The 13408-nt window shown below is 47.8% G+C and overlaps 1 protein-coding gene across 1 annotated transcript; it reads left to right on the top strand.

Annotated features, from left to right (window-relative positions):
• Nucleotides 1–419: 419 nt before the first annotated feature.
• Nucleotides 420–11895, top strand: LOC101881208 (phospholipase A2-like). The gene is made up of 4 exons (XM_005151615.3): nt 420–571; nt 3717–3882; nt 9449–9555; nt 11659–11895. Exons 1-4 carry the CDS (start codon nt 529–531, stop codon nt 11820–11822), a joined length of 480 nt encoding a protein of 159 aa, XP_005151672.2. The 5' UTR covers nt 420–528; the 3' UTR covers nt 11823–11895.
• Nucleotides 11896–13408: the final 1513 nt, after the last annotated feature.

The following is a 13408-nucleotide window of genomic DNA, read 5'->3' as shown; positions in this document are numbered from 1 at the left end:
GAAAAATAATCAGGCTTTAAATAATGTAAAAAAAAAAAATAAATATCAGAATTGCCCTGGAAAGAGTGCTTATAAAAAGAGAAAACCCTTGGCTGAGGGATGCCACAAGCCACAGAAAGCCCGGCCTCAGGCCTCCGTTTTTCCACAGCTACTCAGAGGTTAACCAGGGTCTGTAAGCAAACAGCTTAAAGAAGGAGCCCAGCTTAGTGCCTGGGTGTCTCCGGCTGTCCCAGAGACCGCCAGCCTAATGCCCTCCCAGCAGCCCCTCCCTCCCAAAGGCGATGCCAGGCAAACAGAGCCAGCCCTCGCCCTCCCTAAGCAGCAGGAAGCCCGCTGCGGCACAGAGCGGACCCGTGCTGGGGGTCGGGAGTGGGCAGAGGAGGGTGTTTCGCTGCAGACCGGCCCAGAGCCATGTGTATATAAACCCGGGCAGCGGGCTGGGGAGCTGCTAAGCACAACCGCACTTCGGCTCGCTCGGCAGCCCCGCCGCTGAACCCCGGCGCACCGAAGCGTCACAGCGATCTGCCCATGGGCTCCCGCCTGCTGCTGGCACTGCTGCTGCTCCAGGCAGGTGAGTACCACCGCTCGGCCCCTCGGCCTCCCCGTGCCCCCGCTTGCCGCCGGCTGTGACAGCCTCACGGCAAGAGCCTCGCCGGGGGTTGGCCAAGAGGAAAACAAAGCCCTGCTCGACTCTCCCCAGCTTTATAGCAGGGGCTGAGTAAGGGGGCTGCCTGCCCACCTTGCTAGCGGTCTGCATTGCTGGGGCTGTATAGACACAGCTCATTTTCCTTCTGAAGAGTTTTCTGCTACAAAGTCGTTGGGATCTCTGCCTCTTCATAGAAATCATAGAATAGTTAGGGATGGAAAGGGGTCATCTATTTCCAACCCCCGCCGTGGGCAGTGGGAAGTACCCTCGTGTTCTACCAGTGAGCATGGAAGTGCTCAGTTTGAAATTTATCTGAAGTTAAAATAATTTCTAAAAAGGCTGTTAAAAAGGGCCATAAATGTTTGCTAACGTAAAGCCCTCACATGCAGAGACAACGTTACACTAACCTGTCAGAACTGAGGTTATACCTGCAGTACAGTTCTGAAATAAACACCTAAACCTTGACTTAATCCACAGCAGAGGCTGCCCGTTTAAGCAGGAAATAGAATGTGTGAGTTGTCAGATCCACCTCTGCTCCCCTCCCTGCAGGTATGTTCTCTGCTAAGGCACCCCGTTAGTAGTATAACTAATGATGGGTCATGCTCCTTAGTGGCTGAATGCAGGCTGCTGGGGAGACACAGACCTGTTCAAGGCTTTCCCAACTGTGCTGTCTTGAGCTGCCCAGCATAGAAAAAGCAGTTTCAGTTCTTGGACAAGTTATTAGCCATGCACCTGAATACTGAAGCTTACTTGCTGGGGCTGACCTCTCAGCTGCAGTGACACATCAGCTCGAAGACCAGCTAGCCTTCAAAGAGCAGAGTGAGAACATCAGAGGCTGCCTGGATGCTGGAGTGGCTTCACGCTCTTGCAGAGCGTGCAGCCCTAAGCACATTAACCAAGTCTCTTTGACTCAATTCCCTTTGGGGCTTTCTCTCTACTTTTATGAGCAGCTCTGCACTGTAATTACAGTTCCTTGATCCTCAGAGGTACCCCTAAAAGAAGAAAGGTCTTTCTTCTTCTAGGTGAGCTGCAGTTACCTTACACCAGCCTTAGCCAGTGACCAGCAGACCAAGAGGTCAGCAACAAACAGCTAAAAAGCCTGCAAGCTGCTTGTCAAGAGGCCTGAATGCCTACAGAGAAGTTTCTGTTTTCGTTTTGTTTCCACTTTGTGGGTCAGCAAACTGCAACAGGTTGAAAAAGTGTGATTTTAACCCAAAATCCAGGGCAGCTCACTGCTGTGATTTCCCCTGGGGCACCTGGGAGCTGAGCCCCTTTCTAACTCTGGAGCCCACTGTTTAGACAAGGGAAATAGGTTGTCTCTTAGTTTTGAATAACACCCATCTAATGTGTTTTTAACATGAAACCTGAACACTCAAGCAGTGTTTAGGTGAGCAGAGCAGTTACTTTTTCAGGAATGTGCATTTAATCCCTGAGGAATGCTCCAGGAAGCATAAGGAGGCTGTGTGAAACCCATACCGGCGCAGCCTGAGGCACCAATCACAGCATGGGAAATGGTGTAGGGCAGCACTCTATTTTCCAGGGGGTCTTGGCCTATAGAGAGTGAGCAAACCCTTGCCTTGTTCTGCATGGGGAGAGACCCTCCTTGCCCTTGCTGGTGTCTCGATCAGGCTAGAGGGGTGAGATAGCCCAAGAGATGCTGGGTGTGAAGCCCAGGGAAGGGGATTAGAGGCTGGGTTTTAAAAGGAAAGCAACAGTTTTAAATCGTATTGTGTCCTCGGGTGGTTTAGGGGATTAATTTGTCTGTGTTTGCACAGCACTTTGAAGAGGTCAAACATGCAGGAGGCAAAGAAACTTCAGTGGTGGGCTCCCAGCATCACCTCCATTTCTATCTGAGTGCGCTGCAAAGTACCCCCCATTTCAGCAGGCTTTTCTTGTTGGGGTGGCTGTGCATGGGTGGGATGAACTGATGGGGTAGGCAGTTGGTCTGTGGGGTTCAATACTAGCACTGAGTAGCTTTGCCTTGCACGATAGAGCAGGGCAAAGTGCTCTTTGTCCTTCACAGTGGACACAGGCAAGAAATACTCCTGTCTGTCACTATCTTCAACATGATAAGCACCAACATTTGCAACTGAGCATCGAAGCTGTTTGAGCATTAGGGGCAGGGCACTCCTGGTTTCTGTAAGGGTCACTACAAGGCAGAGCCTGTGATTTCTGAAGAGTTGCAAATTAACATGTGGAATCACAACCCTGCTGGAAAGACTTGTACCTCGAACCCCCCCCCCCCCCCAACCAGTCTGGGGGCCACTGATGCAGGACACAGAGCTGCTTTTGTCAAAGTTAATGCAGCCAACCTGATGTTTTGGAATGCAACAACGGAAGCAGAGGTAAGTGTTGCCAGCACCTCCAGGTGCTCAAAAGAAAGCTGATACACATACATCTTGGCTTGTAAAGGGCTCTCTATCCTCGAAAAAGCGTATTTTACAGGCTCAGGGACTTGTAGCTGACCGTGCAGACATTAATAATACTGTCTGCTTTTTGTGATCTGAGAAGGCGTTAAAACATCCAGAATAGCAGAGGAAACACAGATAATATAAGGCACCTTGGGCAACATAGAAACTTCTATTTTTGCTTAGAGCCCAGATTAGGTCTGGTTGCACGCTTTCCTCTGTTGTTCCCTATCCCACTTCGGACCGCAGTATAGCTAGTAAGCTGTCCCAGGTTTGGGAGCTCTGGGGTGCAGTGAAGCCCAGCTGGCTCTGTGTGGTGCTGGCACAGGTGCTACAAAGCCAGCAGCTTGGGCTACATGTTCTGTAAAACCAGGTATGCTGCTCTCAGGTGCCATGTAGCTGCAATCACACCCTAGTGCACCGGAGCTAGGGAGTCTTGCTTGAACTGAGCTCCCTCTGCAGAAATAGCTGGCTTGGGTATTTCTGCATCCAGCCCCCAGATAAGGCCCCACACAGCCCCCTTTGCAGGCTGAATGTCATGGCTAATGAGATTGCCAGGGCTCAATCAACCCAACCAAACAAAAAAATCCCTCTCTAAGGACTTAGGAGGATCATGTGAAGTGTTTTCAATCCTTGTGTGTAGCCATGTCCTGTCTTTGCAGTTTGGAAAGGTGCTCTGGGAAAATCCCATTCACTGCATACCCGAGGAATCATTGAATTGGCAGGAGCTATATCATGTGGCACAGGACGGTCTCCCTTGGCATATATTGGCTACGGATGCTACTGTGGACTGGGAGGACGTGGCTGGCCTAAAGATAAAACAGACTGGTAAGAAGAACCTCAACTGTGTGTCCAGAAGCAGTGCAGATCTCCCCACTCTTCCCTGTATATACTATGGTGACTCCACGGACTTGTAGCTACCTCATAGAGAGGGAATTCAGTACATGTGAACATCATTGGGGAATTGTGAGGACTCATGTATCACTTGGTGTCTGAATGAGACTTAGCCACCTTCTGGATGGGACCAAAGCTCTTGGGGCTATGTTTGGTGGAGGACAAAGGAGTAACCAGGATATGATTTCCTGAAATAGTTGCATGTTTAGTCATAGAGAGTGAGCCCTGCCTGAAAAAAAAGGGAGTGATCTAGGTATCTGGAGGGTTGTTTCACTCAGGTCCTGAAAATGGCTATAATGGGAATACCAGTGCTCACCCTCTGGAAGAAATCCAGGTCATTGCAAGAAGTAATAAACCCCATTGCCTTCATTGCCTGTTAATTCACACTGAACAGAGGAAGAACAATAACAGGGGAGAGCATAGTGCTATTTTCCCTTTTCTTTGTTGGTAGGGAAGATGCTGTGCTTATTCCTAAGCCTACAAGCAATGAGGTGTTGCAATCAAAGGTTTCTTCCTTGTACTTTGCAATTAGCGTACATTTAGATCTTGAGCATGGTGGACTTTTGTGTGCTCTGAGCCTGTTATCTGCAATCTTGTCTGGTTTGAAACCTCACAGACAGAGCACATGAATCTGTTTATCTACAGTCAATAGGGTGTGTGCTACCAATAGGCAAGGGCAGCTTTTAGCAGAGGTGAAGGCACTCTGGGTGTAAAGGTGTAGTTCATTAGGAAGGAAACTGAGCTTTCCAGAGTATCCAGCTATTGGAGACATTTCACATTGCTACAGACGCAGGCTTTGCTAAATTGGCAGAACAGAAAAAGGGTGAAAAAGGAAGAAAAGATGCCAAGACCAGCTCCTCTGTGGGCATGAAAGAACAGGTGTCCCTTAAAACTAGTGGAACTGTCTTCATTGATGTAGTGAGATGTTTCACTCCCAAAGCCCTCTTATTGCATCCCTGGTTTATATCTATGAAACATTTAATCTATGAAATCTATGAATTCATCTGTGAATGGGGGACTTAGAAATGGTGAGTATCTGCCTACAAAATGTCATTGCTTTCATGTGTAGAGTTTTCTTTTACTTTTCAGTAATATCTCTAGACTGGCTTATCACCACCTATAGCAGTGTCTGTAAGGTGGTGTAATTTTTGTTAGCCCTGTACCAGCTCCATAAGCAGGCCTTTAAAGTAAAACACGACTTCACTCGTCTGGAGTACTTCTTTTACTTAAGAGCTAACACCTAAAAGCTGTTTACCATAGAGGCTGAGTGACCCCCAAGTTTAGGTGACTCTGGGAGATGGAAGTGGTCAGCACTCCTGAAAAACAGCCAGAGGGAATACTATATGGACACATACCCATCAGCCAGTGTTTCTGCTGCCGTTTGATTTCCATGGGATATGGTTTTTATCCTAATGGCAGAAAATGAGACTCTGCAACTGGAAATACCTCAAAACACCAGGTGGTTTGTAAAAGGGAAGCTTGATCTTTTATGTGCATTCATTACTTTTCCTTAGCTACAAAGCTGGCCTGCAAAAAAATACCCAAAACAAAACAAAGAACCAAAACCAACAAAAAGGTTTTCAGTCAGGTTCTTACTTAGGAAGAACCAGCAATGCCCCACTAGATTTAGCCCTAAAAATTCCCATTTCATGGTCGCTGGAGGAATCTTCTGTTACTGAGCACTGCTGCAAAGCTCAGTGTTGTTGAGCACCCGTGTCTGCCAAAGTGACCACATTCTTCATATTTGCCATTCTAAAACAGAAGGAAAGCAGAGTGGCAAAACGACTGGCCAAGGGTGACAAACACTGTTCCAAATTACTCACCCCTAGATACTTCTGGGTTTGTTACTGAGACCCTTACAAAAGGACTAATTTTCTTGTGAGTAGTTCAGTCAATCTGTCTAGACAGGGCTAGAGTGCTTCTGAGCACCTCTCTTCTATGCAAAAAGGAAAAATACCATTGAGTGGATAATCCTTTTATAGGGTTTATTCCACACACTGACTTTGATGTGGTGCTGTCAGTAACTACCATTTCACTCTTTTCCACTCTCACAGTCCCATCACTCTGAGCCATAATGGCATTCCCTCTGCATTAAGTCAATAGAATTCTTTCTCCTCCTTTGTGTTCCCCTGGATGGCTGCAGCACTCATTTTGTAAAGCAGGACCTGAAGGTGCTCAGCATCTCCTTGAAAACACTAAATGCCATGAAAGGCAGAGTGGTATATGTGAGTTAAAGCAAAACAAAAGGATGCAGAGCAGTGATGGTGCTGTTAACTCAACAAACACAACGTGACAAATTCTTACCTTAATGGCATTTGCTGATCAGCAGGGATCTGGCCAGCTGATTCCTGAGGACCCGCTGGAGCTGTCTGTAGCCATTAGGGCTGTCACGTATCCCAGATGTGATGAACAGGTTGTTTACTAAGTAGATGACACAGTTGTGTTTGCTTTCCATACCTGTTGAGCAGTGCTCTCACATAGTGTTGGCTGGCTCTGTTTGCATGGGTCTAACCAAGCATCAGCAGGTTGTCAAAAGCTTAACACCACACTCTGACCCAGGTGCAGGAAAGGGCTTTTCCAGACAGCAGGGGACCGTCTGGAGGTAGCAAAGGACAGTGACAGGTTTCATCAGTCTTCCTTCTCTGGCAGTGCCGTTTCAGCACTTCTGAAAGAGATGTTTGTCAAATATGAGCCAAAGTCTTCTCACTTTGTGTTGGTGTGAGTCACATATCACCCTGCTATGGTTATGGGCATCATCAGGAGGAACTGGTATAATGGGAAGCAGAATGGTCCTGCAGAATTTATGCACTCCACTGATTCTGCCAAGCCAGATACAGAGCAGCAAGTTCTCACAGTTAGCTGGCACATCTCTCTAGTGCTCATTTGCTTGTCCTTACCTGATTCACAGACCATCTTTTGCCGTCTCCAAGACCTGTTCTCACTTCTCCTACCTCTTTTTCTGTTAATTCCCTCTGTCTCTCCATGAAGAACACTTTCATTCCCTTGGCACACAGGCTCCTAACTCCTTCCTTTGCCTGTGTACCTTCATGTTGTTCGTCCTCCCCACACTCCTCCATCACTGACACCAACTTTACCAACTTGACTGATTCACTCCCCAGACCTCATAAACCCTATGATTTCTACAGCTCTGCCTCAGCTCAGCCCGATTTGTGGCTCTCCACCACGGATGGCCTCATGTGCTCTGTGTCCCATATATGTGACACTCATGAGGGGCCTGCTCTGCCATCTGTCATCCCCCTGAGGATGGATGAGACTGTGCTGCAGGTTCAGGTATGTTAGCCAGGATACCCTGAACTACAGCAACTCCTGCAGATGACCCAAGCCCCAGTTGTAGCTCAGTGCTGTAGTCCATCCCTGTCCTATCATAGTGCCCTCTGACACACTGTATAGAGACTCAAACTTTGGAGAATGCTGAGGTTTTCACACTATCCACAAGGCTGCAAATTCTTCTTGCCTTTGGCCTTTCACCTCTAACCTCTTCAGAGCAAGCCAGGAGTGAGGTGTTACTGGACCAACAGAGATCTGAACCACAGCCTCTGTTGGATAAGAGAACTGGTTCTAAGGGCTGAATCAGGTTTTCACAGTCACAGCAATTGCTGTATCTCCTCATGGGAAAGCATCTAGATATATACATCCCATAGGTCTGAGTCCCATTCTGAAGTCCTTTGAGGAGCTGGCATGGAAGTAGATACTAGTCTGCTCCTGATCACCTACATTTCTAGGTTTCACAATGCAGTGAGTAGTCTGGACATAGTCATAACTTGGGTTTCGTCTTCCTGAGCTGAGAGAAAAAAAAGCATTTTGTTGGAAGACTCCTTTGTGGGATGAAATTGCTACTTCCAGCTACTAAATTGGGAGCCCATTCAGTAGGGAAAGCACACTAGACTAAATTCAGCCTGTGCGTAATCACAGCAGCTTGAATGAAGGCTGAATTGGAGCTGACTGCTCCGATTCTGTTGTTCCTTTCACATGATTCCCCTGATCTTGTTCCAGTGATTTTATTAGAATTTGCATCAGTGGTTGATGCACTCCAAAATAGTTTTACTTTCCCCCCTGGGCTTTATCAGCTCACACTGCTCACCAGCCTCACAGCTGTAAACCAGTTTCCCAGAGGAAAAAGTCCTGCAGCCAAATGATGCAGTCTGTGGTGGTCCTGAGCTCTCAGGTAAGGTACTGGGCAGCTCCTGATGGGTCCCCAGAGAAGCCTTGCTTCCTGCACAAGGGACTTTTGTCCTCCTTGCAGGGTTGTTCCACTTTCTCAGAGGGACACAATGATGGATCCCAGACTTATATTGACTTTTCAGGTATGTTGGCCTCAGGTCTTGAAGACAACAGTCAAGGTTTTCAGCTGGATTTGGTAATCTATGGGGAGCCAGCACAGCTATGCTCCCTTTGGGCCACCTCATCAACCTCTTGAACAGATTATCATCAAGACTCAAGAGCTTCTCTGAAAGCTGTCTGCTCTTCATTTACCCCTAAGATCAGCTTGCCTCCATGCGTCCCAGTCAGTAGAGCAGTTTCTCTGTAAAGTCCCAGTGATCTTGCAGGGTCAAGCTTCTGGAAATGCAGGAGATTGCTCCTCTCTGGCTCCAGCCTCTGAGCTTGCCTCATTGAAACAACCTCTGTTATTCGGCAGTGGACATCTCTAGGTGCGGGATATTTTCTTGGTGTATTTTGAGCCCCTAAATTACCAGAATAAAATTCAAGTGGGGTCAAATGGGCTATAAATTCTTAAGTAATTGACAGTGGGAAGTATCTCACTGGCCAGTCTGTCAGACAGATGAGTCTGTCAGACTAGCTGAGCTAGTCACCCTCAGCCCCCTCTGTGGTCAATGAAATGCAATTGCACTTGCAAATACAGTGTTTTTCACCTATGGTAGCTCTCTGTAGTATAGTAATACAGACTGTGCTCCAGACATGCATAAATGGAGTACAGATCAGTGACTTAGCTGTGGGTGTTTACATTTAGGCATCTGAAGTTAACTGATAGGAATTGAGGCTGATGAGTTTGTAGCCAGCCCTCAGAAACTGGATAGATCGAAGGCTGCAGGCCCATGTGAACTGAAGAGATGAAACTGCCTGGTGATGCTGAGGATACAGAACACATCCTGACTCCAGATCCTGGGATGGGTCTGAGCCTGAGCTGATGAGCCGCGATCACACTCTTCATGGGAACATACCAGGTCCCTTCCAGTGAGATTAGTGTGTACTGACCACACCTGCCTTTCTGAGGGCAAAAGCTCAGAGGAAGAAGCACAGTGGTCATGGGAGCAAATACGGCATTAATGAGCTCCTGAGCCATGTAGACTTTCACGGGGATGAGAGGATGCTGGTTCATCAACAGATCATTTACTGACGAGGTGGGGCAAGCACTGCTGTTGTGAGCTGTGTGTGAGGGCAGGGATCCCGAGTAGGTGCAAACACCCCTGGGCAAATCATGCAGGAGGATGCCCAAGCTCTACCTTTTATTCTTCCACAGGTGCTGCCACAGGCACGACTGCTGCTATGACAAGGCAGAGAAGGAAGGCTGCAGCCCCAAGGTGCAGGGCTACCAGTGGGCATGTGAGCAGAACACCGTGCAGTGCAGTAAGGAAATGCTTGCTTGCTTTGGGTTCACTTCGTTCCCTCCTTGGCAGGCACTAAGCTGACCTAAGAGCTCTGTGGGCCTCAGGGGCAGGTCTGTTGTATGCTGAGCTGGTTTCAAAGCTGCTTTAGGCAGCATCTGTTCTCCTGCAAGCTCTCTGCCCATCCCTTGCCTAGATCGCTAGGCTTGCCCAGAGTCCCCAGCTGGAGCTGGAGGAAGGCTGGAGCTCCAGCAGCACCATTCCAGGTAACCTGAGTCCTCCTGAGGCAGAGGAGGGGGAGCTGGGGCCATGGACCCCACACATCAGCCATCTCAGTGTAGCAGGGATGCAGATGCATCTCTGGAGGCTCTGCACTCATTCCCATTAAGCATGCCTGCTCCTCACTGACCCCCCCCCATAGCCCTGTGATGGTCTGCAGGGGTGGTCTTCCCATGGCAGTTCTGGCCCTCCTTCCAGCAGGACTGTTCAGTCTTTTACTTACCACTGTGTACTGCTGGAGAAGAGCTGTGCTGTTACACAGGGATGCAAGACAAGTGAAGGAGGGTGCCAGCCTGCACCTGTGCCTCATGTGGGGCTCCAGCCTAAAGCCCTGGGGCTTCAGTGGGCATTTTGAAGCTTGCAGAATCAAATGCTCTTGAGGTGTGCAGGCATACAGCAAGTATAGGCTGTGCTCAGCTCTACAGCTGGTACCCAGCCAAGGTCTTAAATTGCACAGGCACAGCCCATCAGTGGCTCACACCAGTTTGTTTTGACATACACCAGATGACTTGAGTCTTAGAATTTGTCACTTCTATTTCTAAGTCTCCAAAAAGTTCCTGGTGGTAAAATCCATTGTGGAACACTTTGAAAGGCTGAAAAGAAACGTGTGAGAGTAAAACTTGTTCCCATTCCACCCAGGATACTTCTTGAACATTAAAAGACTGTTTGTGTTTATCAGAATTCCATAGGCTAATGGTGCAGTCTTCAGCCTCTCCAGCAGCTGAAATTCTGGTAGCAGGTATGGGACAGGGCACTGCACATCTGCAGTTGCTCTTTTTCAAGTGCCAGAACAACCTATTAAGTACAAAGTGCTAGCTAAAGAATGGCTAAGTCCTGGCTAATGTTTCAATGTATGACTCCTCTCCCCTCCACTTATCCATATTTCCATAGCTAACCAGTATTTTCTGCTAGCTATTTTTTATATGGAAAAAAAAGAATTCCTGTTTCTTTTTGTTGTGAAGGAGCAACCCTCACTGCACATGTGAGATGTACTGTTGAGCCCACCAGACATGTGCAATATCTGTCCCATAAAAGTGCACAGGGCTGCAGTTGCTCCAACCTGGCTAATGAGCATTAGTTAAACAAACACCATTCATTCCTTAGACTGATGTCCAGACAAGGCCTGAGAAACATCCATTAACTGTTCTCCACAAGCCCTCATCAATCTTCACTTCTCCTGACATCCCCCATGGGAAGGAAGTCTAGAAGGCAAATTTCCTACCCCAGGCTACCGCACATCAGGTTTTTCTGGGGTGTGAAGGTGTAGTACCTGATCCTGTTCAGACAAGAGAGATGCAAGAGCAACTCACAGAGCATGAGTGAAGGATAGCTGGTGGGTGCTTCTCCACCCTCAGGTGTCCAAATGTCCCTGTGGGAGACTGCTCCTTTCAAAGCAGCATTGTTTTTCCTTTGAAATTGGTCTGGTTTGCAAAGGGAGGAGTTAGCAGGGAAATGGACTGACTGGAGGGAACTGGAATACTTTTAGCTCAGGATAAGCTAAAATCATTTTCTTTTTTAGCTTCCACCACTGAACTAAGTCCCCATTGTTCACACAGCTCTAGAAGTGGGGAGTGCGCTGAGCTGGGCAGATTTGTATAGGCATTGCCTGTTTATGTTTAGCGGCTACTTTCTTTTGCTCTTGATGACAGTTAGGATCAGACCTATCAACAGAGACAGCACAGGGGAGGGTCAGATCTATATACATACAGCTTGTTGGTCCTTCTCTGCTCCTGCTCCCACACCCTCTGTTCCCTAAGAGCTGCTTTATTATGGAATAGTTCCTCCTGAAACTGTTTCTTGCCTTCATTCAGAATCCCTCACTCTTCACTCACGTTTCCTTTTGCAGATAACCTGACAGACCGCTGTGAAAAAATGGTGTGCCTGTGTGACCAAGAGGCAGCCAAGTGCTGGGGAACAGCCTCATACAACCCACACTTCATCCTCTGGCCAGACTTTTTATGTGGACGGACTCATCCCACCTGCCATTTCGGATATCGGGGGCCCGAGTAGGTTTTTTTTAGGACCTTTCTTATAACCCTTTGAATCTGAAGGCGCTGGAATAAATTTTTACCTTTTTTTACCAGGGATAACAATGGTGTGAGAGAATTTCTGTCAGGACAAGGTTTGTGGGCAGGAGCGGTAGGGTAACATACATGCTGAAGGGTAAGATCCTGCTCTGATCATGGCCTTCCCAGAAACAGAGGGTTTGGTCTGCAGCATAATGGGAACACATTACCCATCGCCAAATGGCTTTTTTATCATGTCACATTGCCTGACCTGCCTCCCACACACATGATCCGGAAAATATGTAGAGGCTTCTGCTGGGCTGGCTTGTTAAAACAAACCATCTCTGTGAAAGATACACCAGCCTCGGAAGTCCTGGGGCATGCCAAACTGGAACCAGAGGGCCCCCCTTAATTTTCCTGGACCTGCAGAAGAAGAGGGGACATCAAAGAGGGCGGAAGCCTTCTTATTCTTTATTTTTGCTTAAATGGATTTTGCTTCCCACCAGAAGGAAAAGCAGAGTCTGGCCCAGGGCAGGGCTCCATCCTTTCTTGCATGGGGTGTGTGTGTTTTTCTTAATTTATATAGCCAGCTGTCTTACCCCTCATGTTCCTCCCTCACAGCACTGGGGACCCTTCTGAGATGTGTTCAGAGGTAAGCACAGCTACGCTGGCCTACTGATGTTGCAGAACCAGCGAGGGTTTCTGACTTGTATTTCCTAGTAGGCACACCCATACTTTGCAAAAAACTGATTCCCTACCCAGTACACATGCTTCAGAGCTGATATGGTGCTCTCCTATACTGACATACCCCTGGTTACTGATCACCTGGGAATCAAATATTTTCCTGTCAGGAAATGGGGACTGTGGAGAACATTAGTCACCTCAAACAAATCTTTCAGCACTCGTTTTAAGGGCAGTACAGGCTTATCTTGAAACACCAAGTTTCCTTCTGGCAAAATTAAAATAAAATCCTGTTCTTTCAGCCATTCTTTCAACATGTTCAAGTTGGCCATCTTTGCCTTTTTGATACAAACCTGTAGGCTGAAGCAAGCCTCTGTCTCATGAGACCCCACTTGGAATATTGTGTATAGTTCTGGTGTCCTCAACATAAAAAGGACATGGAACTGTTAGAACAAGTCCAGAGGAGGGCCGCGAGGATGATCAGGGGACTGGAGCACCTCCCATATGAAGACAGGCTGAGAAAGTTGGGGCTGTTCAGCCTGGAGAAGAGAAGGCTGCGTGGAGACCTCATAGCAGCCTTCCAGTATCTGAAGGGAGCCTACAGGGATGCTGGAGAGGGACTATTCATTAGGAACTGTAGTGATAGGAAAAGGGGTAACAGGTTGAAACTTCAACAGGGGAAGCATAGATTGGATATAAGGAAGAAGTTCTTTACTGTAAGGGTGGTGAGGCACTGGAACAGGCTGCCCAGAGCAGCTGTGATTGACTCATTCCTGGCAGTGTTCAAGTCCAGTTTGGATGAGGCCTTGAGCAACATGGTCTAGTTTTGTATGGTCTAGGGGGATTGGAACTAGCAACCCTAACCATTCTTTGTTTCTATAAAGACAACAGGACAAGAGCCTCCATATT

This window comes from Melopsittacus undulatus, chromosome 2 (assembly GCF_012275295.1).
Source record: "Melopsittacus undulatus isolate bMelUnd1 chromosome 2, bMelUnd1.mat.Z, whole genome shotgun sequence".
Taxonomy (NCBI): Eukaryota; Metazoa; Chordata; class Aves; order Psittaciformes; family Psittaculidae; genus Melopsittacus; species Melopsittacus undulatus.
This window is presented reverse-complemented; position numbering and strand designations above follow the sequence as displayed.